Source organism: Elaeis guineensis, chromosome 7 (assembly GCF_000442705.2).
Source record: "Elaeis guineensis isolate ETL-2024a chromosome 7, EG11, whole genome shotgun sequence".
NCBI classification, from domain to species: domain Eukaryota; kingdom Viridiplantae; phylum Streptophyta; class Magnoliopsida; order Arecales; family Arecaceae; genus Elaeis; species Elaeis guineensis.
The window spans coordinates 8,824,033-8,851,668 of record NC_025999.2 but is presented as its reverse complement, the minus strand read 5'-3'; the positions used below and the strand labels follow the sequence as shown (position 1 = coordinate 8,851,668).

The 27,636-nt window shown below is 37.8% G+C and overlaps 1 protein-coding gene across 7 annotated transcripts; it reads left to right on the top strand.

Annotated features, from left to right (window-relative positions):
* The first annotated feature begins 491 nt into the window (after positions 1-491).
* On the top strand, positions 492-27,636 carry LOC105049075 (metal transporter Nramp3). Of its 7 annotated transcripts, none has more exons than XM_073260858.1 (15): positions 497-648; positions 1,317-1,472; positions 5,075-5,153; positions 5,258-5,298; positions 5,485-5,563; positions 5,664-5,768; positions 5,861-5,970; positions 6,377-6,558; positions 6,640-6,709; positions 6,979-7,152; positions 7,716-7,820; positions 25,208-25,339; positions 26,428-26,523; positions 26,928-27,136; positions 27,435-27,636. In XM_073260858.1, the coding sequence occupies exons 2-14, from the start codon at positions 1,344-1,346 to the stop codon at positions 27,123-27,125; spliced, it is 1,500 nt and encodes a 499-aa protein (XP_073116959.1). In that variant the 5' UTR covers positions 497-648; positions 1,317-1,343; the 3' UTR covers positions 27,126-27,136; positions 27,435-27,636. The 7 variants fall into 7 exon arrangements, 5 of the variants coding, with proteins under 5 accessions (XP_073116959.1, XP_073116958.1, XP_010926920.1 ...); XM_073260857.1 differs by having other exon boundaries at positions 498-648; positions 26,786-27,136; positions 27,435-27,630; XM_010928618.4 differs by lacking the exon at positions 27,435-27,636 and having other exon boundaries at positions 498-648; positions 26,928-27,293.

The window sequence follows — 27,636 nt, the reverse complement described above, 5'->3', positions numbered from 1 at the left end:
ATGAGTTAAAAAGAAGTATGACTTATATGAATTGGAATATTTTTTTCCACATGAGACGTCTTTTAAAAGATAAAATCGTGAGGTTCTAAATGATCAAGATTCATTAAAATCTAAAGATGATAATGAACCAAAATAGATAATATCTTACGTATGTGGGTGCATAATTAACTTAATCATCCGAATCATTCGACTTTTTGACCTTCCACCGCAACACTACCATTGCTAGGAAAATATTGCAGCACTTTCAAATACATGTTCCCCCTCGGCGAGATATTGCGTGGACCGGTCCGACCATATCCATAACGTCTCTCCATCCCCAAAAGATCCGGTTCAATCTTCAAATTTGCGTAACGCGGTTCAGACCGGTTCCGGTCGAGTTAACTTAAAACCCGTTCGGTTGGGCTGCATCCTTTTGGGTGGCCAACCTTCCCTTGACTTCTTTTAAAAACGGAAGGAATTCCGGTACGAGAAAGCAGGGGGGAGAGCAGAGTGAAAGCAGAGACTTGGTGGCTTCCTCATCTAAGTGGAAGACCTCCCCCCCTCCCCCCCCCCAAAAGCCTAACCCGAACCCTAACCGTAGAATTTGATCACGGGTAGAGGCAAAGCTCTTCCTACGATCGGATTCCGCTCTTCGTCCTCTTTATTAAGGTGGGGTTCCCTTCTTTCTTTCACCTTTTGTCCATCCCACGCCTTCGGGAATACTAGGTTTTCCTAATCCCAACTGAGGCTCTCCTTTATCTTTCCACCATTCTTTCCAAGTTTCTTGCTTTCACGTGCTTTATTTTTTACTTTTTAAACTTATTCCCGGTACCGTGATTCTCGCCCGAGGATAAAGATTTTTATTTTCCTCCACTTTTATTCGATTTCATTGCAGTTTTTATAAGTTTCTGTCGTTTTTGTAATGGATGAAACTATTCCATTGGAATTGGTTGCTATTTTAAATGTTCAATCATTTGAATTTGAGGAAAAGATTGGATCTTTTTCATCACAGTCTCTTCCACTTCGATGTTCTTTTCTTTAGAATCTATTCTTTTGCCCATTCCGATGTCTATCTTGTTAGAGACAACTTAATTTGTTGGAGGAATCTATGTCCTATAATAAATTAATATTTTTGTCGATGCAATTGGAGATTACATGGAGTAAAGAAGAAAGTTCGACTTTTTATTTTTATTATTTTTATGTAGGGTTTGATCCAAACATTTTAATGCTTGTTTCTATCAGCATATTCGTACTGCTGATATGATAGAATTGGTTCTCTGGAGTAACTTCAAATAGAGGATGCTAACTGATCTCTTGGCGCCGTTATCTTCTTGAAGGATTTTGTGGTAGATCATTGTACGAAGATGAGTGGCTTGGGACAGACTGCATCGCAGTCGCAGTTCATTGCAAGCCATGGGAATCGAACCATCTCCAACGGCCCAAATGTTCCTCTGATTGACAACATCGATGCTGAACAGATCATTGTTCCTGAGGTATAATTTTTTGTGCCAGGAATTTCTACTATTCATTTTGTTTCTATGAAATCTTTTTAAAAAATTCAGATATAGAACTATAGATTCAATGGAAAGTTTTTTTTTTTTTTGAAATTATTACCTCGAAATATCTAGATTAATCTAATTATTTTTAATGCATACAGCGTACTTTTAGTTAAACAAACATGCACTAGCATCACAAGTTTCTTTCTCATTTCTGAACTCCTCTGAAATACTCCAGTCCTATTAATCATGTATATCTTGGTAAATCTAAAGCATTAACATGTCTTTGACCAACTCATTATGTTCTGAATTAAGAAAAAGTATTTTAGTTGTCCTAGCCAAGTAAGTCTAATTCCTTGGAATAAACTTTTGTGAAGACCAAGAGTAGCAACTATCAACCATTCGGGTAATCATGAACTTTTCTCACTAATCATGTTTTTTTTGTTCCCTATGTGTTTTTGGATTAATAACTATCATTGCATGTTGTTAGTATTGAGGTATGTGAATTTTTAGTAGACTCATTTTCTGCTAATTTTATTGATTTCTAGCCATAAAGAATTGTCATTTATAGTTTTAGTGGTCATATTGCTCCCCTATTGAGAATTCGAGTAATCATGAACTTTTCTTTCTAATCATGTTTTTCATTCCAGTGTGCTTTTGGATTCATAGCTATCATCATCTTTCGTTGAGATTGAAGTATGTGAATTTTTAATAAATTCATTTTCTACTAATTTTATTTATTTCTAGCCATAGAGAGTTGACATTTAGTCTTAGGGTTCAATGGGGAAGGCAGAACACTCCCAAACCATCTGGTTTTGGTATCTTGAGCCATACTAGGGATAGTCTGGGATGGTTTGTAGCCTTCAAATCGAGAAAACCATGGAGGGGAGAGGGAGAGAGGATAAGAGAGAGAGAGAGGGAGGAAGGGAGGGAGAGAGAGGGTGGCAGTGAGCGAGGGCCGCCGAAACAGGGCCGAGGAAGGGGCCAGAGAGGGCTCCAAAAGCCCGATTCTGGCCCTCCCATGGTCCTATGCTTGTGGCTCTTGCTTACCGTCTCCCTCACCCTTTCTCTCCCTTCTTTTCGTTCTCTCTCTTTTCCTTCCTTTCCTTCTTCCTCCGCCTCTCTCTCTCTCCATTGCCCTCTCCCACTCTCTCTCTCCCTTCCTCTCTCTTTCTCCCCCCCTCCTATGTGGGTTTTTTTATCAATTCCCGCTGAAATGACATAATACAGAGATGTACTATACCATACTAGCCTATTGGCATGGGTGCTGGTTTCAGTATTATGGATCTTGGTTCAACCTAAGGAGAAATTGGTTAGTTCAACCTGGTTTGGGTTGGTTCTAACCGGTTACAACCCTATTTCGCTTTGGGTGGCTGAACCATCATGGTTCTTAGCCGATTTGATTTAGTATGCCCTGAACTGCTTGGTGCAGGATGGTTTGGCAAATCTTGCTTTGAGGTATCATCAGATATGCTATCAAAAGTATCTAAAGTAACTTGAAAATATAAAGAATTTGTATTGTATTAAGGTTTTTCTATCGTAGTTAATAGATTGATCCCGATGCCTATGGGAGGAATGGATAACCAGAAGGGGAGAGAGCTATCATAATCAATTTTTGGATCTGATGAATGTACTTGACAATGGCAATAGAAGGCAGTGATTCATTAATATCTCAGCCATGATATGTATTTGGCAGACATTGTTGACTAGTGGTGGAGGACAGTTGGTAAGCTATTGTTGGTAGGAAGAGAGAGCTTGGAAGCAAGGAGAATGGAGAGGGATGATGTCCATTACAATCATGGTTTGCCGACTTCGGCCGAAATTATTATAAAAAAATAAAATAGGTGAAGTTGGCAACTGGTTTGCCAACTTCACGCGATAAAATCCAAAAAAAAAGCCGCAATAGGGGAGAACCCCTATTTTGCACGGGACAAGGGCGGAGGCCCTCCTCCGGCCTTGGCCACCCTCAGGCCCCTCAGTGCGGCCTCAGATGTCCTTCGACAGCTGTCGGAGGCCCTCTCCACCTCTCTCTCTCCTTCTCCCCCCCTCTCTTCTTCTCTTTCTTCTTCTTCTCCCCTTCTTTGCCCTCTCAGTTCGGCCCAACACGAAACAGTATGGAACTGCATTTAATTGCACCGTCGGCCGACTGGCACAAGCTCTGGTTCCGGTTCGGTGGTCCTTGTTTCCAACAGATGCATCCATCCAAATTGACATCAACGAATCAAAGAATAGAAATTGCAATTAAAACTAGAATCCTAGAAACCTCAGAACTTTGCTAACAATGAAATTAGTATAAGAAACAAAACAAAGGAATCAAAGTCTATACTTTGCGGGGCCATGTCCCGATTCCTGCAAAGAGGAGGGCTGGAGTGTCGAGGTAGTCAGATGGATGGATGGGATCAAGATGAGAGGATGAGGTGAGAGGAAATGGGGATGTGGTTGTTGGAGGGGAGGTTTGAGGTAAGAGGAAGAGTTGTGAGGAAGTTAGGATGCCGAGTTAATGGAGAGGTGAGGACATCGGAGGATTTACCAGGGGATTTCAAGGACAAAATTAAGAAAGAAAGGAGTTCTGAGGGGTGGCGGTGGTTTTCTCTACAAAAAAAAAAAAAAAAATCCTGCAAATGCAATATTCAGCTTATGGGTTCGTTTGCGGAAAGCAGGAGGAGGTCAACTTTTTACAAACTATATTTTGGGAGGTCTCCAATGTGGTCCAAAATTACTTTTGGGGCATCTTTGGTTGCACGGAGTTGGACTCTAGAACGGGAATGAGTGACTCCCATTTCCAATTGTTGGTTTGGAGGAAGTCCCATTCTGATTTCGATTTCAGAGAGGAATGGAATGCCCTAATCCCTAAGACTCAATCCCAACTTTCTCCTAGTATTCTAATCTCATTCCGATTCCGTTTCCAGTCACTATCCAAACATGTTGGGGAATATGGCCATTTTGATTCCCATTCCAATCCATTTTGATTCTGGTCGTGAACCAAATGCACCCTTGGATTATAGGCAAGTGCTCAAAATTCCACATTTGGACCGAAAATCAATTTTGACGAGTGCAAATGCACCTGTAAACATGCACCTATTGTAAGTTGAGTATCCAGGTAAGATTTTTATACAATGTGGAAAGATCAACTAGGTGTTTGAGAGGTAAGGTGTATTGGAATTTGTTTTTCTTATATACCTGCATCAACCTAATAAGTGTTTTAGTGGAACCTATAATAGATATTTTTAAGAAATCCCATCTCAAAATTTTAAAATTTTGCATATAGGAAAAGGGTGAACCTTTGATTTTGAGATGACAAAAACCACTAAGTACAGATTAAGAAAAAGGATGAGGGCAATTATTTGATCTTCCTTTACAAGGAGATGTGATCTACAATATTTATGAAGTGAGGTACAACCCAAGGAAATAGTTACATTTTTTTTATTAATTTATATTATGTCTGAAGAGTGTCTATATTACCAGCACTTGTCTTTACCTTAGGGTTCGGGATTAGATTTCCAGGATTCATATTAATTAATTATATTAAAAGATTCATCCATTGTGCTTAGAACATGCTGTTTTGATTGCTAACTGGATAATTTTTGATGATATTGCAGAGAAAGAGTTGGAAGAATTTGTTTGCGTATATTGGCCCAGGATTTCTTGTTTCCATTGCATATATAGATCCTGGCAACTGTAAGATGTGTCACTATTTTCCTTTCTTTTTTTTCCCCAAAATAATGAGTTAGCACTGCTGCGTTTGGTATATAATTAACATTGATTATACATTCTATTTACAGTTGAGACGGATTTACAGGCAGGAGCCCAATATAAGTATGAGGTGCATCACCTAATTTATCATGCTGATATATCAACCATTCTGTTATTTTTTAACAAGTAACATTCTGCATGCAGTCATATTTTATATGTTAGAGTGACATTTCTTAATATATATTCTGAATTCTAAAGTTTATTTGCATATTTGACTGGAGTGATAACTCTATTGCTATTTTGCATTTCTGGTCAGCTACTATGGATCATACTTGTGGCTTCCTGTGCTGCTCTTATTATTCAATCCCTAGCAGCCAAGCTAGGGGTTGTCACAGGTCTGCATATCCCTCTACATAGGTGTTATTATGAGAAACTAGTATTGAACAAATACTTTGGCATTTTTATGTGCTATTAAAACCTGTGTTTATGGTGCAGGGAAGCATTTAGCTGAGCATTGTAGAGCTGAATATCCAAAGGTCCCAAACTTTATCTTGTGGATCCTTGCTGAACTTGCTGTGGTTGCATGTGACATTCCTGAAGGTATCACAACTTCAAGTTGAACGTGCACAGTTGCACGTGCCTGCCCTTTCTGCTTCTAATCCCTAGGTTTTTTATTTCCTAATTCTCCCCAGTAATTGGAACGGCATTTGCATTGAATATGCTCTTCAGAATTCCAGTATGGTGTGGTGTTCTTATCACGGGTCTTAGTACTCTGATGCTTCTATTATTACAGCAATATGGGGTAAGAATTTATATGCATTAATCATGTTGCAGCTGTTTCTTGAGTAACTGGTTTCATTTGTTCGGTCTATATGTTTCATGTATCTCAACCAAAGTCCAATAACATGATACTGAGAGGAGCTTGGATTTGTCTGGAAGGATTAGGGAAAACAAAATATATAAAATTCTCTGAATGGAAGTTACGGGAAAGGATTTGAAAAAGCTTGTGCTCAAATAGAATCCTTTGATAAATAGCAAAGGGGGATTCATAACCCAACCTCCAATGGATGGCAAACAGTCATGACTGGTTATTATATAATTTGTATTATGCTTTTGTTAGCTGTTAATTTGATCAGAATAGAATTTGTGAATTAAAATGTCTAAAGCATTCAAGTTATTTCTCATGAAACATCTTCAACTTCATGCAGGTTCGGAAACTTGAGTTTCTAATAGCTTTTCTGGTATTTACAATGGCTTCCTGTTTCTTTGTGGAACTTGGTTATGCAAAGCCAAACTCATCAGAGGTTTTAAAAGGACTTTTTGTTCCACAACTTAAAGGAAATGGTGCCACAGGTCTTGCTATCTCACTGCTTGGTGCGATGGTCATGCCGTAAGCTTCTCATGATCAACTGTCATTGCTTATTTGATCCGTTAGTAGCTCTTTTAATGATAATTATATGATCTGGTGCAGGCACAACCTTTTTCTCCATTCAGCATTGGTGCTGTCTAGGAAAATACCACGCTCAATTCATGGAATCAAAGTAAAATTTCTTAGTCTCATCATTTTATTTCCCATTTGAGTAAAAGAAACCATTGTCTTGTATGGTTCCAGACTTGGTATTCTGGATCTAAAACTTTTAGTCCACTTGCTTCCTCTTACCTCAAAAATTTTTTATAGTATAATTTATGTGGTGCTTTCAAGGCATTTTTTCTTGACGTGTTGAACATAAATATGAGCACAAATATGAGCATTTTTATCTGTACGTGTACTTATGGAGTTCTAAACCATGCTATTACCCTTTTTTTGCAGGAGGCATACAGGTTTTATACTATTGAAAGTGCACTTGCTCTTTTTGTGGCTTTTCTGATCAATGTATCTGTTATTTCTGTAAGTGGTGCTGTCTGTAGCTCAGACAATCTGAGTCCTGAAGATCAAAGGAACTGCGAGGATCTAGATCTCAACAAAGCTTCATTTTTACTAAGAGTATGTTACAGACTATCACTAAATTGTGAACTGACGTTGTTAGATTCCTGAGTCTCAATTGTTTGTCTTCCATAAATCACTTTTCTGTTATACACTTCAGTCATTGCTATGGCAGAATCTGGTTGTATCTGACATTGATTAACTTAAATATGCATACGTGGGTACAGTAACAGACTTTATGGCTTCCTTGTTTTGACGTTTTCAAGATCATGTTTCTCAGAAAGAGAAGAAAGTAATTGTTTCTGCCTGATTTATGCTATTTTATACATATGAAACCCTGAATTACTATGGTACTTAGAGACAGATCAAAGAGTGCCTTGACAAACCTGTTTTTGATCCTCCACAAAAACAAGAGCTTGTTTGATAAATGGGTCAAGATTTCCTATCTGTTAAAATCTGCAATTAGTTGTTAACTCACATGGAGAACAGATCTAACAGAATTTCTTGTGTTACCTATAGGCATATCTATGGGAATAAAGAGCTGTTTAGTGCATATTATGGTAGCTTTCATTTATTAACATCAATACCTAGCTTTTTAAGCTGATTTTATACTTTTCTTTCAGAATGTCCTAGGAAAATGGAGTTCAAAGCTATTTGCTTTTGCTTTATTGGCATCTGGTCAGAGTTCTACAATTACAGGAACCTATGCTGGGCAGTATGTCATGCAGGTTTTTTACTTTCTTATAAATTTTCTAGTCACAGCATATAATATTTTTCTTTTAACTACTTTGATCTTAGTTAAACCAGAAGATATTCTCGAATTTCACTGGCTGAAGATTTCAGATCTTGAAGAGTATCAGATGAATATTTAGTCATTTATGGCATGAGATTTTCTTTCTTTATGCATATGTGCAATATGATACATTGTGAAGTCTTTTTTTTTTTTAATTATTATTATGATTTTCTTTCTTCTGCAATTTTATTGATGTCAATAGCACTTCCAGAGTATTGTTTGGAGACATCCAAACGGTGTGAACTTTCTAATGATGGTAAGTAGATAGTGAATAGCCTTTTCCTGACTAAAGTCAGGAATTATTCTTATGTGACTGAAAGTTCACGGGTTGTATGTGGAAACTTTGTTTATTGGACATGTAGGTATCCACAAAGTACTACAATTTGGAAATTATGATATTGGTATATGCAAATGTTCAACTGGAATGCTAAATTCCAAATGATCTTTTTTTTCTCTTCCTTAATAAGACAACAAATGATCTAGCTGTCTTCTTGATTCTGCTAATTCTGCCTTCCATTATGAATTTATGCTCTAACATATGACATCCCTCTAATTTGTTCTAGATTTGAAGTTGAGCTTCTTTATGGAACAGGGACCCTGCCATCTTGGGGAAAATGGAGCAGATGCCCCTCAATTCCATTAGAATTTCTGAGTTATAGATGTCTTTGAGATTAAGATAATAACATGTGCTGCACAGTCATTGGATTTGAATTCTATGATCATGAGGTTACTCCTGGTGGTGGTTCTAATGGAGTTCAAGGGAAGAACACAAATATGAGAAAAGCTAAATGAAGAAATCATAATCATGTATTCTACTTGTCAAGGCTTGATACAAAGCATGATCAGGATAGACATTCGATTGTTTAATCAATGTATTGTTACTTGTTACTATTTCTATCCGTTTTATGAATCTGTAAATATTTTCACTTATCCTACCTGGGGCAGGCTTTTTAGATCATGCTATCAGTTTAATGCCATGTTTGGTTGACAGGAATTGGGAGGTGGGAACCGGTGTTGATTTCCCATCTAGTCTGTTTCCATGTTCGGTAGCTCATTCAGACATGGCAATGCTGATTTCATATGTATTGAATATCCGTAAAAATGGGTACCACCATACCGAGGGGCAGCTTGGTACTATTCTTCATAATCCTAGTTATCTACTTGAGTAACAATAATAAGATATTTTTATATATTATTAGTTATAATCAAGGTTTTTAATCTCATGGGATGGTAGCATCTAAATTTCTCCATGGAACAGGATGCCCAATCGTCTCACCCTATCTCAAATCAATGGTTGTCTCATTTGAGCATCCTGGTAGGTATCCTTAGTCTCTCTTCCCTTATTCTTTCTTTTTTTCCTCTTTTTGTTTTTTTTTCTTCTTTCTTTCCTTTTCTCCTTCATTCTTTTCTTTTTTCTTCCTTCCTTAGTCTATGTCCTTTTACTTCTCCTTTCTTTCCTTTCCCCCCTTTTCTTCTTTCCTTTCTTTCTTTCCTCTTTCTTCTTCCCACGTGTGGATGGGTTTTTGAGTCCCATCTCTATCCCAATCTTACTTTCTCACAAGAATGGGATGGGATGGCTAGGACACCTCCTATCCCACTAGGATTTAAACAATGGTAATAATGCACTTGTCAATGCATGCTGCTGTTAAAGATTTTAAATAATTAAACTAAAGACAAATTCTAAAAAGAACTTGTTGCTACGACGCTCCTAGCAAAACTGACGAGGTCAGTCCAAGACCGAGCTGGAGACAACTCGTGGTGAACCGATGTGGTGAAGTCCGTCGATGAACCTACAAAGAAGTCCACGAACAAAAAGGAAGATCCTCTGGTTCAGGACCCTTTGATGATTAAATCAGTTGGAGCTTGAGAACAGATAGTGGAAAAAGGAGAAGCAAAGAGCAAGAGGAGTGGATTGGAGTAAGAAGAATGAGAGAACTCAAGTTCTTTTCGGTGGAGGAACTTGAGAAATGAGAGTTCGGCTGAGTTTTAGCTTTGGAGGTTTAGTTCTTTCTTACCTCTGGAGAGTCCCCGGCTCCTTTTTAATAGAGGAGTTTGTTAGATAACTGATAGAGTTTGCTAGGCCATTGATTACCATTTGATTTGGAGGATCTTGTTTGTTAGGCAATTTTGGATAACCACCTTAGTTTGTTAGGAGTTGGTTATAATAGATTGATCAGCTGTTGAGAGATTGTGGGTTGACCCACATGGGGAATGGTAAGCCCGAGGGCCTTGCTGGCACTTACAGGAGGTTGGCTCAACTGTGATGTCCTCCTGATGCCGATTGAATGTAGATATGAGTAGATTGGCTTGACACCTAACACCAGATTAGTATTTATCCGATCTGGTTTTGAGTACTACTGATAAGCCAATCACTTTGACTGTTGTGGTGTTTCACCGACAAATCAGTACAATGCTAATCTTGATGTTGCCACATGGTTAGTGATCGATTAGGTGCACCAACCATGCCCCCCACTTTCTAGACCCAAAGTGATTTTTGTCACATTGGTTGTGGGAAGTCAGTTTGGAAATGACAACTGAGCTCTGTCACCACATATTAATGCACCGTACATCGATTTTCGTAGTATTTTTTGTTTAGTAGTACGAAGAGACGTCGTTTTTGAAAGTGACTCATCAGATCTCCTTGCAATTATGAGGGCTTGAAAAATCGAAAAATCATCGTTACCTAGGGGGTCACACCCAAGATAATTAAATAGCCGCTTGCCACCTACCAACACGCCATTGGCTGTCGTCGGTATCACAAGGATCAGGTCTACGTGGTTCAAGCTGGAAGAGGTGCATTGAATGGTCCTTTCCTTATAATCATTTGATTGTTGCCAAATGTCAACCGATCCATCGGTGGTTGAGGTCGATCTAGGTTATTGACTATATTTATAAATATACCAGTTTACTGCTCTTTTTGTTACTTTACCTTCTTTGTTATACGGAAGCATTGTCGGAGTGTTGCCAGAGCATTCTCTACCTCCGTTGCTACTAGTGCTGCCGGGTCGGAGAAGAAACCGCTCATCCCTATCCATTAGGTAGGTTATGTGGTCTTTTGCCCTCTTTCTTCTGCATTTTTAGGTTTCCTGAGTGTTCTTCATTTTCCTTCTTCCTATAGGTTTTCTTTCCTTTTCTATTTATTTTTGCCTTTTTTCTTTCTTGCTTTTTGTCTTGTTTGACATTTTTTTGAGGAAAATATCTTCTGGTGGTGGTAATATGAGGGGAAGAAGAGTCGGGATGGTCAAGTATCTCGATCAACCCAGCCCCAAATCAAGCTCGAGGATGGAACTTCACCTCGGGCATCCATCGAGGTTGGCACCTCAGGTTGGGGTGATTCAAGTTGATATGCAGAATCTCCTGTGCATGGACTTTTGGATTACTTCGGTCCTGGTGCTAAGGAGTCCATTATGTCTGATGTTGACCTCCAAAAGCTTAGGATTCAATATCAAATTTCTAAAGACTTCCAATTAATCATTCCTGGTCAAGATGGTTGGGTTACTAAACCTCCAGACTAATTGTCACCTTTTATGATGAGACACTTCGATCTGGGCTTCGATTTTCTTTCCATCCCTTCATCGATAATGTGTTAGATTTCTGCAAGGTCCACCCAACCTAAATTACTCCAAATGCCATTTGGATGATTATAGTTTCTATCATTTTCTGTGACTTTGCAAAGATAAACCTTAGGATTTTCCTCCTTAGGGCACTGTTTGTCCTGAAGAAACATCCTTATGAAAATAGCTAGTGGTATTTTCACCTCAGCCAAAGTGTAAATTTGGTCCCAGCTGGAAAAGCTTTTTTTTTTTTCTTCTAATAGACGTTGGAGATTAAACTGTAGTTGGGGTAAACCTCAACTTCAAATGAACTCCCAAAATGAAGTCCTCCCTGGGGATGAAGAAGCTTCTGTAATGCTGTTTGGTATGAAGGTTCCAAAACTATTTCACCTGGTGACCGACCAGGCCTTATTTGAAGCAAGCATCAGCCAAATCTCTCCTCGGGGTAAGTTCGATGTCACTCTTTCTTTTTCTCTTTTTAATAGAATTTTTCTGTTGTAGCAATGAAGTTCGATCCCTGAAGGATGATGGAAATAAAGAAGCGGAAGCACAGATCGTGTAACGAACCTGCCGTAAGGAAGGGTAAAGGGGCAAGTTCTTCGGAGTCGAGATCGACTCTCCAATCTTCTCCGGCAACCGCTCTAGTGGTGAATCCATCTGCCCCCGCTCCGGTTGCTGACCCAGAGTCAAGATCTTTATGTCGGTCAGAGGCTGAAGTGACTCATCCTTCTCCTACTAGGGATATTCCTCGCCTTAAAGGAAATTCTTCACCTGCCCCTCCATCGACAAGATCAGCTCGGACATTGGAGCAATGGTAGAAACTTTCAGAGAGTGCTCCATCATCCTCATTGTTTACTGGACCCAAGAGGCGTGACACATCTGGAATGTCCTTGTTCGAGATACCCCGGCTTGGTCGGGAGCTGCTTTGTGCGGTGATGCCTTAGAGAGATCTGGAGGCACGGAGGCGAGATTGCTCAATTAAGCAATTATTGAATCATCTTGATTGATGTAAGTCTCTCTTCTTTTTCCTCTTTTTCTACATATCGGTACTTTATCGATATGATTTCTATTTCTTTGCTGTAGGTTGCTTTGGACATCAAACTTCTGCATGAATATTTAACTTGGTTTCATGAAAATAGAAAGTTCCTAGAAGAAGGGCTTAAGGCCGAGCAAGCTCGCGAAATGGAAGCCGAAGAGAAAGCAGCCAAAGAGGCCAAGGTTGCCAAGGAATTAAAGAAACAGATGCAAGAGAAGTTGGCTGTAATAAAGGAGAAGAATCAGAAACTGCTAAGACTTGCAGCGCAAGATCAATGTTTGTGAAGGAAAATTGGTAGATGTGAGGGTTGAGGCAGATCAGATCCCTAAATTGGAAGCCAGATTGAAGAAATCCGAAGAAGCCATCAGTCCAACTCGAGGAGGCTAGAATTACTTTAGAAGAAGGCTGATCAGGAGAAGGAAAAGACTGTCGCCAAAGCTGTGGAGGACTACAAGACTTCGTAGGCTTTTCAAGATGAAGTCAGCAAGGCTGCTGAGGGGGCTTTTGACTTTGGGTTTCAGTGCTGCAAGGATTTGGTGAAGAAGCTCCTTCCCGACTTCGACATCAACCAACTGGTCCTTGAGGTAACTGTTGGTGTATCTGCTAAGGCTCCCATAGCAATCAAGGTGGCTCCTGCAATTGAGGTAGCCCATCGGCCTGCAGTTGAAACAGCTCCTCAGCCTTCAACTAAGGTAGCTCCTCAGATTGCAATTGAGGAAACTCCTCAATCTTTGATCAAAGTAGCCACCCAGCCGGCAGCCGAGGGTCCCAGCAATTGAAGTTATAACCGTTGAATCTCTGATGACCAAAGTTTTCCAAGTTCCATCTTCATCTAATCTTCCTCAACCTAAAGTTTGAATGTATTTTTGCTTCTTATGAAACTCTTGTAATAACCCGATGTGGGCTTATGTAACATAATCTTATCATTGAAATCAACATTTCTCAAATGTGTTCACATTTTTTCTCTTTCTTCTTTTTTTTAGTAGGTCTATCCGACCTCCATTAATCCGATCTGGGTCCGAGTTGCTTCATTGAGAATTTGGAAATTTTGATTTAGAATAAATCTCGCATGATCTTGGTCGGGTTGATCATAAAGTCGATGTGGCTTTAGAAATACTAAGTCAACTAAAATAAGTAGATGCTATTCAGATTTCAGAATGTTAAGATAATTTGACGTCAGAATTTAGACCAATCTACTCAAGGTAGACCGATCCTAATAATTTTAATGATTATAATTTTGAGGCTGAGATGTATCTCTGTCCGATGTCATTCTGGGTAGATCAGGTCTCCCATAATCATTGTGTAGTCTAAGTTCTAACATAAGTTGAAATGTTCTGTCTTTTGTCCTTTCAAGAGCATGTCGTCTGAGAGTTTAAGTCGAAGCTCAAGTCCCTTAAGTTGATGTTTATGAGGTTCAATCCAGAGATCAGGTATCCCACAGGATATTTGTGAGATCCAATCTAGAGATCAGATGTCCCACATTGTATATTGGTGAGAGATTGGACGTCTCTCGTTAAGTTGTTCTGGTTTGGTCGGATTTTTCTGATCTCGTTTGGACAACAACTTGTTCTTCATGGTGTCCTCATTTGGTCAAATAATCCAACCTTATTTGGACAAGAATTGATTTTCATGATGTCCTCATTTAGTCGAATGATCCGACCTTGTTTGGATAGGAATTGATACATCAAAAAATCTTTATTGAAGATCTATTGATAATACATTCTGAGATTTTCAGCATTCCAAGTACATGAAATAGCTGAACCATCTAAGTTTTCAATTCTGTATACTCCTGGACAGGATTATTTCGGTGATCCAATAAGATCCTTCCCAATTTGGAGCAAGCTTCCCTTGTTCTGTGGGCTTTGAGACTTCAGCTCAGCGAAGAATAAAATCTCCTTTATGAAAGAACTTTGATTTTATTCGAGTATTGTAGTATTTGACCACTCTTTATTTGTACGTAGCCATATGTACTCGAACTCTTTCTCTAATTTCTTCAAGTAGGTCTAGGTCGGCCCTCAATCGATCTGAATTGCTTTTTTCAGAGAAGTGTTTCACTCTAATTGTGGATAAGCCAATTTTCACATGGATTACAGCTTCTGCTCCGAAAGTCAGCTTGAACGGGGTCTCTTCGGTTGGATCCCGAGGTGTAGTTCTATAGGCCCAAAGGATACTATAGAGTTCATCTGTCCAAAGCCCTTTTGCTTCAGTAAGCATTGTTTTTAGACCTTGATGGATGATACGATTAGTGACTTTGGCTTCCCCATTTGATTGTGGATGTCCTATTGAGATGAGCCTATAGTCAATATGGAGCATGGTACAAATTTTTTGAATTTTGGATTGTCAAATTGTCATCCATTATCAGCGACAATAATCTGAGGTAGTCCAAAGCAACAAATAATTGACTTTCAGACAAAGTCTTGCATCTTTTTCTTAATAATTTATACCAAAGGTTCTACTTGTACCAATTTAGTAAAGTAATCAATGGCCACCATCAAGAATTTCCTCTATCCTGTTGCCATTGGGAAAGGTCCAAAGATATCCATTCCCCAAATGGCAAAAGGCCATGATGCTGTAATGGGAATGAGCTCGACAGCAAGTTGATGTTGAATATTGGTGTATCTTTGACATTGGTCATATTTATTAATAAGGTCAATCGCATCTTGCTGAATGGTTGGTAATCTTGTTAGATAACTTTATATGCCAATGATCTGCCCCCCCAAGTGATTGCCACAGATCCCTTTATGAATTTCTCAGAGAGCATAGTCAGCTTCAGATGATCGTAGACATCGAAGTAAAGCAAGAGAATACAACCTTTTATATAATTGATCATCCTGAAGAATATACCATGGAGCTTATCTTTTGATTCTTTTTGCTTCAACAGGATCAATTGGCAGAGCTCCTTTGATGATCTAATCGATCAGTGGATCAATCCAACTCGGCTCATGACTGACCTACAGGATTGGGAGGGCTTCAATGCTAGGCTTCTCCAAGTATTCAATGAGTACCCTTTGGCTAAGTTTTAGGACGTCTGGTAGAGCAAGATGTGACAAGGTATCAACTCGGGCGTTCTCCAATCTTGTGATTTGTAGTACTTTCAGATCTTCAAAGCTTTTTGATAGCTCTCTTATATTTTGTAAGTATTGAGCCATTATAGAATCTTTAGCTTCAAATTGATCTTGTACCTGTCCGACGATAAGTTATGAGTCGGTGAAGACTTTTAGCCTTTTGATCTTGAGCTCTTTTGCCATTTTGAGTTTAGCAGTTAAAGCTTCATACTCAGCACCATTATTTGAAGTATTGAAGTTGAACTTCAAGGTATATTCAATAATGATACCTTCAGGACTATAGCTAAGATTAAACCAGCTCCACTTTCTTTAGAATTTGAAGCTCCATCAACATGTAAAACCCACTATAGGCTCTCAATAATCTCCTTAGGATTTTTTGAAGTCAGCTCTTCATCGAGAATAGTGCATTCCATGACAAAGTCAGCTAGTACCTGTGCCTTCATTGCTAGTCGAGGTCGGTAATGAATGCCAAATTCACTGAGTTCAATAGTCCATTTTGCTATCCGACCTGAAGTGTCGAGTTGTTGCAGGATTGATTTCAAAGGTTGATCGATCAGGACGATGATTGAATGAGCTTGAAAATGAAGTCGAAGTCATCGAACTAATGTAATAAGGGCATAGATCATCTTTTCTGCCTTTGTATATTGGATTTCAACATCCCACAGCAGCTTGCTTGTATAATGGATCGGCCTTTGCATTCCTGCATCTTCTCAGACTAGTATCGAGCTATTGGCATCAGAAGGAATAGACAAAAGATGATGATTTCAGTATAGTCGATGTAGATTCTTCATTTACTATTTGCCTTCTTAACCATAACAACATTAGGTATCTACTTCACATAATGAACCTCTTTAATGAAGTCTGCTTTCAAGAGCTTATCAACTTCTTCATCTATAGCCTTTTGTTGTTCTAGAGCAAAGCTTCTTTTTTTTTTGCTAAACTAGATGATACTTGGAATCAACATTTAGCTCATGCACGATGGCATCAAAGGAAATTCTAAGTATATCTGAAGCTAACCAAGCAATGACATCGGCATTCGCTCAAAGAAAAGAGACCAATCATTTTCTCAAGTCGGGTTTCAGCTGAGCCCGATCTGGACAGTCTTTTTCGGATCCTCATTTAATGGGATGGTCATATGTTGTTCAGCTGGTTCACCTCAATTTTTATCGATCTCATCTTTATGATCAAATCCTTCAATTGGTAAGGCTTCCACTGATTTCTTCACTTTGACAGCTGTCAACAAACTTTGTCTGGCAAGCATCTGATCTTCATGCATTTCTCCAACTTCATTTTTTGTCGGAAAATGAACCAACAAATGGTAGGTGGAGACTACTGCTTTGAGGGCATTGAGTCCAGGACAGTCGAGAATTGCATTATAAGCCGACGACACTTTGACAACCAAAAAGATGAGCTGTACAGTTGATTATTGAGATTCTTGTCCTCCCATTTTACAGACAGTAATTTCTCCTTCGACAGCTATTGAGTCATCAGAAAGTTCAACAAGCAGAGTATCGACCTGTCTTAACTGACTTAATAAATTCATTTTCTAAAAGGCATCATAAAATAATACATCAGCAGAGCTTCCATTATCAATTAGTATTCTTTTTACATTGTAATTTGCTATCATCATAGAAATGACGACAGCATCATTATGAGGAGTTTGTTCTTCTTGAACATCATCATTAGAGAATGACATCATATTTTTAGTGTGCCATCTCTTTGGGGAAGGATTGTTATCTACCGCCTCTCGACCATCAGTAAATCCTGAGATCATATTGATAACTCCAGCAGTGGGCTGATTACGTTCAGTGTCTTCATTGGTCTTCTGTCGGAGTTCAATAGCCTGGCTTACTCGATCTCGAACATATTTGCCAAGGTAACCTTGACAGATCAAAGCTTCTATTTTATCTTTGAGCTATAAATAATCTTCCATCTTATGGCCATGGTCATGGTGGAAGCGACAGTATTTTTTTTTGTTCCTCTTCGTCGATGGGGCCTTCATCGGATTTGGCTGGCGAAGATGTCTTTGTCCCTCGATCTCCATCAAGATCCGGACATAGAGAGCAAATAGGGGAGTGTAAGTGTCAAATACGGAGGTGGGCTCCTTGGCCTTGGGTTTTTCTAAGGTCGGCTTAAGTTTTCCTCTTGCTGAGCTCCATGGTCCTCCTCGCGGGGCCACTTCTAGTCATTCTCCTTCTTTGCTTGCCGATTAACACTTTCCTCTTTTTCAGTCTAAGCATATTTTCGAACTCTGACCAACATTTCATCATAAGTATCCAAAAAAATTTTGTGGAGGGTGAAGATCAGGTAATTACTTCTGAGTCCTCACTTTAAGACAGACATAGCGACAGACTTGTTGAAATTTCTGACTTCAAGCATGGCTGCATTAAAATACACCACGTACTCATGAAGGGATTCACCTTCTCGTTGTTGAATGGAAAAGAGACTGTTAGTGTTCTTCAGCTAAAATCGATTTTTATCGAAGTAAGTCACAAACAGTCTTCCCAGCCGCTCAAAAGAAGAAATGAACTCCGATTGGAGTCCAAAAAACCACACCCTCACTGACTTCTTAAGGATAGCAGGAAAAACGAAGTAGAGTAGGGCATCAGACACCTTTTGCAATATCATGAGGGCTTTGTAACCCTTAAGATGATCTAATGGATCAGTGGAATCATCAAACGATTCTACTGTTGGCATCTTGAACCGAAAAGAAACTAGCTCACTCAGAATCTCCTGGGAGAAAGGAGATCATAGGTCGAAGTTTGCCCCCTATTCTATTAATGATTTCCAACTTGTACCTTCATTAATTGCTTTTTAATTTCTTGAATCTTCTATTCAAGATCTTCTTTCCAATGTTGCTTCCCATCATTAGTAACTGACTCTCCTTCAGAGGATTTGACAGTTTGACTAGGATGATGATTGCGGTGGAGATCCTGATGAGTTGGTTGTTGGCTATGCTAGGACAAGACCTCCAGAGGAGCTGCTTCTCGTTGCTGCTCTGTAGTACGTTGGAGCTATTGTACAGCAGCAGTAAGGGCTTGAACTTGCTAAACCAAAAGGTTGAACTACTGAGGATCAACCACCACTAGGGGTTGAGTGGCTTTTGGCAAGTCTCCCGATGAAGATGACGAGGGTAAGGAATGATTCCATGCACATGCTTTCCCCATTTTCCATCCAAAATTTAGGCAATGGCCCTTCCTCTAGTGCCAATCTGTTGCTGCAACGCTCTGGACAAAACTGACGAGGTCGGTCCAAGACCGAGTTGGAGACAACTCATGGTGAACCGATGTGGTGAAGTCCGCTGATGAACCTGCAAAGAAGTCCACGAATAAAGAGGGAGATCCTCCAGTTTAGGATCCTTCGATGCTTAAATCTGTCGGAGCTCGAAAACAAATAATGAAAAAAGGAGAAGTAGAAAACAAGAGGAGTGGATTGGAGTAAGAAGAATGAGAGAACTCAAGTTCTTTTTAGTGGAGGAACTTGAGAAATGAGAGTTCAGCAGAGTTTTGGATTTGGAGGTTTACTTCTTGCTTACCTTTGGCGAGTCCCCTTCTCTTTATATAGAGGAGTTTGTTAAGTCATTGATAGAGTTTGTTAGGCTATTGATAACCATCTAATTTGGAGGATCTTGTTTGTTTGGTAGTTTTGGATAACCATCTTAGTTTGTTTGGAGTTGGTTATAGCAGATTGGCCAATTGTTGAGAGAATGTGTGTTGACCTACATGGGGAATAGTAAGCCTGAAGGTCTTATTGGCACTTACAGGAGGTCGGCTTAAGTGTGATGTCCTCCTGATGTCGATTGAATGTAGATATGAGTAGATCGGCTAGAAACCTGACACCAAATCAATATTTATCCGACCTGATTTTGAGTACTGTTGATAAGCCTATCACTTTGACTGTTGTGGTGTTTCACCGGTAGATTGGTACAATGCTGATCTTGATGTTGCCACATGGCAATGGTCGGTTAGGTGCACTAATAAAACCTAAAAATAATTAATGCATGATGTTTTTAAATACATCATATATCTTATATTCACCTTTATTCAAAAGTATCTCTATTTATCTTTCTTCAAACATTCTTAGAATCCAGATTGATTTAGAAGTTAGCATCAGTAGGCATGTTTCCACATATTGTCTTTACTCTCTACTCTTTTTCTTAAAGTCTAGCAACATCTATAGAGAAGTCTAGTATATTTTAAATGAGAGAAATCTAATTAGCATTATTATGTGAATGCTTTAAATCCTTATTTTGATCTCTGATGAAGTAATCTGATTTTTTGTCATTGAAAAGTTAGGATATAATTGTTACTAATTATTTATTGAAAACATATTACAGTAGTTTATTATCTACTGGATTATACAATGTCATATATGTTATGTTATAGTATACAATTATATATCAATATATTTTATTAGTATCAATATTTTACATTGTATATCACACACACACACACACATATATGTATATATATTATATTCTGTTATTAATAATATTGTTATCATATCATGATATTATTATATATGATTTATTTTTATTCTTATATTATACTATCACTATCATCAGTGGATACATAATCTTGATAGTAGATTCAAGAATGAAGGGTCTTAAACGGATAATCAGACAGCTGGTAGTACAGGTCACCAGAACAGGATTTTTTGTAATTAATTCAAAGTATGTCTCTTCTCTTTCTCTCCCTCCTTCCTTTCTTATCCTTCTTTTCTTGTTTGTCTCTCTGTGATGAAGCCAATAAAGACTCAGAGGTAGTAGCGGTGGAGATCCACCGGAGGCCTGACAAATCCATGGTGGCAAAGCTGGAGTCTCCCTCTCCCTTAGGAGGGTTGCAATCTAGGCATCTCCAGGTCTCCAAACTTTGAGCACAATGATGAAGCAGGCATTGCCGTTGTGATCGAGAGAAAGGAGGATGAGGCTTTTACTCATGACATGATACCCATCTCTTTCATATGGTCAAGATATGCATCCCACCACTTATGGGTGTGAAACAAAGTTCATTGGCTTGCAATTACCACAATCTCTTAAGATAGACATTGTTCCATGTCTTTTCCGAGGAACCATTAGCATGGAGAATGGAAAGCTAACTAACAGCATACTGCTTCTATATATGTTCTATTAAGGATGAGTTCTCTTAACATCTGAAAATAAAGCCAGCTCCAAAATTGGTTTGAGGCTGAGATGCAGCCTATGAAAGAGTTAATTGAGAAGGAGAAAGATGTACAGATACATTGACAATGGTAAGATATTTATTACATAGTGGAGGATTATAACATGAAGCTTTCAATATGGCTGAGAAAAAGGGTTGGAAGAAGTGAGAACCGGGATGGATTGGGGAATCACTGATTCTTCAGTTTCATAGATTTTTAGAATACCATGGTCCACTCTTGGCATCCAAAAGGTTATGAATTGTGCAAGCTGGGTTATAGCACTGAGAATGCACCCATTCTTGCATAATTCTTTGAAATGACTGGTAGCATGGTCGCTATTATCCTCAAACAGAGCTTGGAATTGTGTCACTAACAGCCTTTCTGAATCCTGATCCTTCCTGCTCCCATCTTCTGCATTCTCAACCCAGATCATTTGAAGACTTGCATTAGAAAAAGTTATCTAGGCTTTGGTGAATTATCATAATCGTCTTCAAAGAACACAAGCTACAGAGGATGTTGGTTATTTTCATAATTGAACCTTAGTATTCTCAGTATGTGGCTAAACAAATATGGTATCTTTTTAGAGCTTCTAGTTATAAGAACCAGGTCATAGAAGGGATTGCTATTGCTTGCAGGGGGATCCATAGTCTAGAGCCAACTTCTGGTTCTCAGTTGGAAGCATCAACAAAGCTCCTCTATTGATGATGGAGAGCGCATTGTGATCAGAGTAGGGAGCAGGAGGGGTGAGATGATGCATGAGAAGGAAAGTGTAGGTTGTTTGGGTTGCCATAGTCTGTCCAATTAACTCTGGTCCCCCTAGTTTCATCCCTCTTCTCAGCTGGAGGGAACCAGCAGCTCTTCCGATGCATGAAGCTTCTCACCAGAATGAATGGCAAAATTGCCAAATTGAGGGCAAGCACGACCTAGGAAGAGCTGTGGGTGGTGAGGAAGTGATCCTCTCCCCTATTGTATTCGCCTCAGAGGGAGGGATAGAGGCAGACTCCACCTCAAATCTAGGACCCCTTGGAGAGCGAGGCATGAGGGTGAGAAAAGGAGTCCTCTCTGGTCGTGATTGTGGCAACACCTTGGATACTAAGGTCAAGGAGGGCAGCCTGCCTCATACTGGGGGAGGTCGGTGGGGATTTTTATTAGTTAAACTGGTTGATGACCAAATGATTTAGTAATTTAGTAAGTTACCTTTTTTAATGTAGAGTCAAGATCTATTCCATTATTTAATATATCAAAATCCTTAATAAGTATTGTAAAATGATATGTATAATATGCAGCTATTATTATATTATTTCCATTTGCATTTTTTTGATTAGTAGAATAATAGTAATATTAATATTATTGATAATTATATCATATTATATCAATAACATTCATTGTATAATATTATAATGTAACGTTAATAGGTTGGTATAGGTAATACTAATATTAATCTGTTCTTAATATTAAATATTTTTAATATTTTTAATATTTATATTATATATTAATTTAATAATATATGATATTATATGATACATTTTTAAGAAAATTCTTTTATTATTCCATTGTTTTCTAAGGTAACAATTTTATTTTATTTATTATAATATTATCTGAACTATTGTGATAATATTGTGTGATATATTTATTATATGATATGTTATATATGTTCATTATTTTTGTTATCATTGTAATAATAGTAATATTAGAATTAGCTAATGTTGCAGTATAATGTTATATAATATGAACTATATAATTATAATAAAATATTAAAGTACTCTTAGAAGATTAACATTATCATAACTATATTTTATGCTATTAAAATTATTAAATAATATAGTATGTTGTATTATTATAATTATTTAGTTTGTATAATTATAAATTATGTAATACTATACATAATATATATGACAATATATTTTTTAGATAGTCATTGTCATAATATAATATAATAATATATTAACAGTGATATATTATGTTGTTTGCTACTAGATTTGCGTCATTCCCCAGAGATTTTCCCTTTTGTTTATCCAAACATAGGAATCAAAACCAGTCGTTCCTGATGATATACAGTAATGAATTCTAGGGAATGAGAAAACCATATTTGCTTTCTGTGCCTGACAATGAAACATGGCATAGCAGTTATCGATTAACTTGATGCAACTTCTGTAAACTGGTGTAGCCAAAGCATTTTTTGGCAGACTTACCAAAAAAGCATTCTTTGGCGGAACTAGGACTCATTGGCTGGCAAGAAGGGAACTTTACATCATGGACCAAGGCAACCTTTTTTCTTTTGTTATAATTACTATACAGCCAAGGTGACTTTGTGATGTATGTACTGTTTGACAGATTTGCTCTTTCTTGAATCTTTTGGTATTGATTACTAGAAAGAATTAAACTTTAAAGTTTCCATTGTGGTCCACCAGACCTGAGCATCCAAAATCTCATAATCCCTAGCAGAGTTTGGTTTTAAATTGTTTTGGCTACGTTAGAGTTCAAAAGCATCTAAGAGTCTATGGTCACTTGGCATTAGTTTAAGTCTATGTCCTATCATAATTTTGGTCAAGAATCTGTCTATATTTGAAACATAATCTATGCATGTTTTTTTTTGGGGTAGCATTAATTCTGATATCTAGTTTATTACAGTGTAGGGGATGTGGGGGAGGAAAGGTGGGATGCAGTGATTACAGTGTTAGTCAATTGAATTTAAACAAATTAATAGCAAAAAGCATGCAATTGATATCAGATGTGGGGAGGCTGAATGAAAACCAAGAAATGATGAATAAGAGCATCTAGATATAGATGGAGCTATCACATTATGGCATATCATATACAGAATTCTACTTCTATCTGAACCAATTCAACAAGACTTCAAAGATAGAAATTCCCAACAAATGAATTAGGGAACAGACTGGTGGAGGGGGGAGTTGGGGGGGGGGGTGCATGGCAGTGTGGGGGGTGTGACCCCTATGCAGAGAAGTTTTTTTTTTTCAACAAGGGAATCAAAGACATATTAAAACTTAAATTATCTATATTCATGATTTTCCTGAATAATTTGAGTTGCTGGTATACAATTTGACTGTTTAGTTAGTTTAGGATGAATTTATGTTGTTTAAGATAAGTTTCTTCCAGGATCAAAGATATATAATAGTATTAGTATTTCTGGTGATTATAATAATGGGAATTTTATTTATTGGTATCAGAGTCATCAGACTATCCCATGAAAAGTGTAATTGAATTGTAATGAAATTCGCTGTTCTTTCTTAGAATTCTTTGCTTATGATGACTCCAATCATTATTTGTCGGTGGTAATATCTCGCTACCTCTTGCTCAAAGGTTATTTGGTATTTTGGTGAATCTGGATCCTTGCTCAAGCAGAGAGGTTGCTTGCCTTTAGCCATCCATCCACTTCATTCCCGCCTCATTCAGCCCTTGTAGATGATACCGGGATCAAATTCTAGCTTTGACTTTTATCCAGATATAATTTGATGCTCCACAATTGCCATAGGTTTATAAAGTCCTCATATAGTTTCCTTTCTATTTAAATTTTAACGATCCTATATCAAAGTGATATATGAATTAAAATCTTGGAGCCATTGATTTATTTGTTCGGTATCATATTCTCAAATTTCTGGTTTCTGGAGCCTGTACAGCCTGTTCATCACAGTATGAATTATTTAGAAACCTCAAGAAGGATTTTGTGGATTAAACCATTTACTATCATAAGAGATTATTCTCCATGTCTCCATGATATCCTCATATTATCTTATCTCTTTCTCTGAGCAACAAGCAGGCCTCTTATGATGCATCATTTATTCTGAACATCTAGACGCGACATCTTTCATCACTTCTTTTTCAATTTCTGAAGTTCTGCGGTAGTACATAAAGAAGAGGATACAGAACTTATTTGTATTGAAAATTATGAATTAATAAACAGGCAAAAGTACAATTCCTGATATATACTCTTGACAATGAAATGGATGGGTGCAGTAAAGAGATATTTCATAATGATGCACTTTGATAGCAAAACATAATCAACAATTATGATCTTTTCTCATATCTGGCTAGAAAAGCATGCTCCATGCACTATCTAGTTATCGAAGTCTTTTTCTAAGATCACTTGCAAACCAATCCTCCCAAAACTCCTTGAGTTTTCATAGGTTGACTGGAGCAATCTAATGGTTATACATTCAATATGAGGGGAAGCTTAGTAGAGGCTTCTAATGAATATTAGATATTAGATTTGTTTTTTTTTCTGTTAGTCTGAACTAAAAATTTTTAAGTATTTTCATGTTTATCTCAAGGGTTGGATTTATATTTACCAACATAAAGAGTGAATTTATTCTTCAACTAAAGCAACAATGCTTTTAAGTTCTAAGTCTATAAGCATTATAGTTGATTTGATTGGTTGCTGTTCATTTTTTCCCTAAAACCTGCCATTTGTTATTGGTTTTTATGTTTTTTTTTTTTTCACATTTAATCTTCTTTCTTGTTTGATTGCTTGAATTAATCTTCTTTGCAGGGCTTTCTTGATCTACGGATTACACCATGGATACGGAATATGTTGACTCGATCATTAGCGATTGTCCCAAGTCTAATTGTTGCACTAATTGGTGGCTCTTCTGCAGCTGGAAAGCTGATAATTATTGCTTCGGTATGTTGACCCCCAATGTTTTTTTATATGGTCCTAACTACTAAGTCATTATGTTTTGATAAAGAAAGATTTTAATGTTCTGGAATTGGTAAAATATATTCAATTGTCGGTTTTTGTATTTATTGATCTTGCATTCGAGCATTCTAGTAACTTCAGTTATCAAGCTAGTAAATCATTTATTTTGTTTTTACTAAGAATAGATATTGAAAAAGGGTATTCCAATGCACAAGGCTTCCACCGCTGCAAAGTCTGGGGAAGGTCAGATACATGCAGCCTTAACCCTGTATGCTAAATGTTGTTTCCATGTTTCAAACCCACGACACCTTGCTCACAATAGAGCAACCTTATCATTGCACCAAGACCTGCCCTCTTTTACTAACAATAAGCATGCTATTGTGTTTTTAATGAGTATCATGTATGTAAAGGCCATATTTTAGTACTAGCAAGCTCTCAAGCAGCGATATGTAAAAATATTTTAAATTTGTAGCAGATTTTCTCTTAATATATATTCCCTCATTAAGTGTTAGTTTGTATACTGTCTATTTTAAGTTCATGACTTCAATCCCTATTCCCTTTTGAAAATCTGCCTCATCACTTCATTATCATTCTAGCCTAATGATCGGAGATCAAATATGGTTAGCAAAACAATCTTCTCATATTTTGCTGTTAATGCAAAGTTCACATGGGTCTTCAGATTTTTGGCATAAAATTGGACCAGGCTTAAGTTAACTAGAGAACAAGGATGGTGACTTAATACGGATCATTGTTTTGCTTAGTGACAGCATTACTTTTCTTTTGGAAATACTCTACTTCTTACTACATTGGACTCAGATATTGTGTTTTACATTTAACTAGTCAACCAGTTTCATCCTTTATAATCATCATGTCCTGCCGTCCATTTTGGTGGAAAATTTTCTGTGTGGATTTTATGCAGGCATTTCTTATTTGGGGTTAAAAACTATATAATGGGAGTGACTAAGGAGACAAATCTTGTTAAAGCTGGAATACCTGAAATATAGATTGGGTTCATCTTGCAGTGGCTTCCTGTTTTGATTATCTTGCTGACGTTGATAACCGTATATATGCAGATGATTTTGTCGTTTGAACTTCCTTTTGCTCTTGTTCCACTCCTTAAGTTTACCAGCAGCAAGACCAAGATGGGCTCATATTCCAATTCAATTATAGTAAGCTCTCTATAACACAATTCTACAATATACATTTCTATCAATAATGCAAAAACAAAAGGAACCTTATGTGGAGAAATTGGCAGCTCTTTTTGCTTGTCGTCTTATTTATCGTTGTTTAAGATGTATTCAGGCCTAAGAGGTCTAAACTCTGAACTTACTGGATGCAAAACAACTACTGATTGTTTATGTTAAAAAACTTTCATTAATCCATAATGTGTTATTGAAGGGGTTCTTGTACTTCGTTTTCTTATTACTGCAGATCTCATCAATCACTTGGATAATAAGCTCATCTATTGTGGCCATCAATAGCTACTATCTCATAACCGGTTTTATCAACTTGCTTTTACACAATGGGCTGAAAACTGTATCCATTGTGTTTGCTGGAATCGTTGGTTTTTCAGGCATGCTGGTTTATGCGGCTGCAATCCTTTATTTGGTCATTCGGAAAAATAGCAAGTCTACCCAACCATTGTGGCTTGATGAAGCTGAACTTGGACAGAGTTGCAACAATTCTGGCATTGAGATTAGCAATTCAATCTATGCTTTGCCTCGTGAGGACATTACAAGCATGCAACTCCCCCAAACAAGATCAACATTAGATCTTGACTAAGTAATCTCTCTCTCTCTCTCTCTCTCTCTCTCTCTCTCTCTCTGAGGCAGAGTAGTTTCCTAAATAATGTTACTCAAACAGAACAAGTAATAATGATGTTATGATAATTGTAAATTATTTACTTGGGTCAATATGCCCATTATATTCTTTCTGGATTCATGTTTCATTCATGGTTGTGCTATTTTTCCCTTCCAAGAGGTGAGATAGACATGCTCAACGAATAAGTTATAATTATATCATGACAAATTTCATGTTTTACTTGCTTGGGCTCAACGACTCCTCCGTTGTATTCTTTCAGGCTTTGGGCTATGATTCATGGCTGTGCTATTTTTCCCTTGCGATAGTTAGAAAGTTTCCATGACCTGGACTCAAAGCGTCCATAATTATCTCCAGTAAACTCCCCTCTTGTTGGAAGGCAGGAAACTCTCATAATCTCCATGAGATGATGGCCTAGATTTTTGTTTATATTTATTTCCACTTATGTCATTCCATGATGAGTT

Bases quoted from the DNA above. Each gene is read 5' to 3' on its own strand.
- LOC105049075 (XM_073260857.1), top strand. From the start codon at position 1,344: ATGAGTGGCTTGGGACAGACTGCATCGCAGTCGCAGTTCATTGCAAGC. The intron at 5,971-6,376 runs GTAAGAATTTAT...AACTTCATGCAG, and splicing joins TATTATTACAGCAATATGGG to GTTCGGAAACTTGAGTTTCT. The intron at 6,559-6,639 runs GTAAGCTTCTCA...GATCTGGTGCAG, and splicing joins CTTGGTGCGATGGTCATGCC to GCACAACCTTTTTCTCCATT.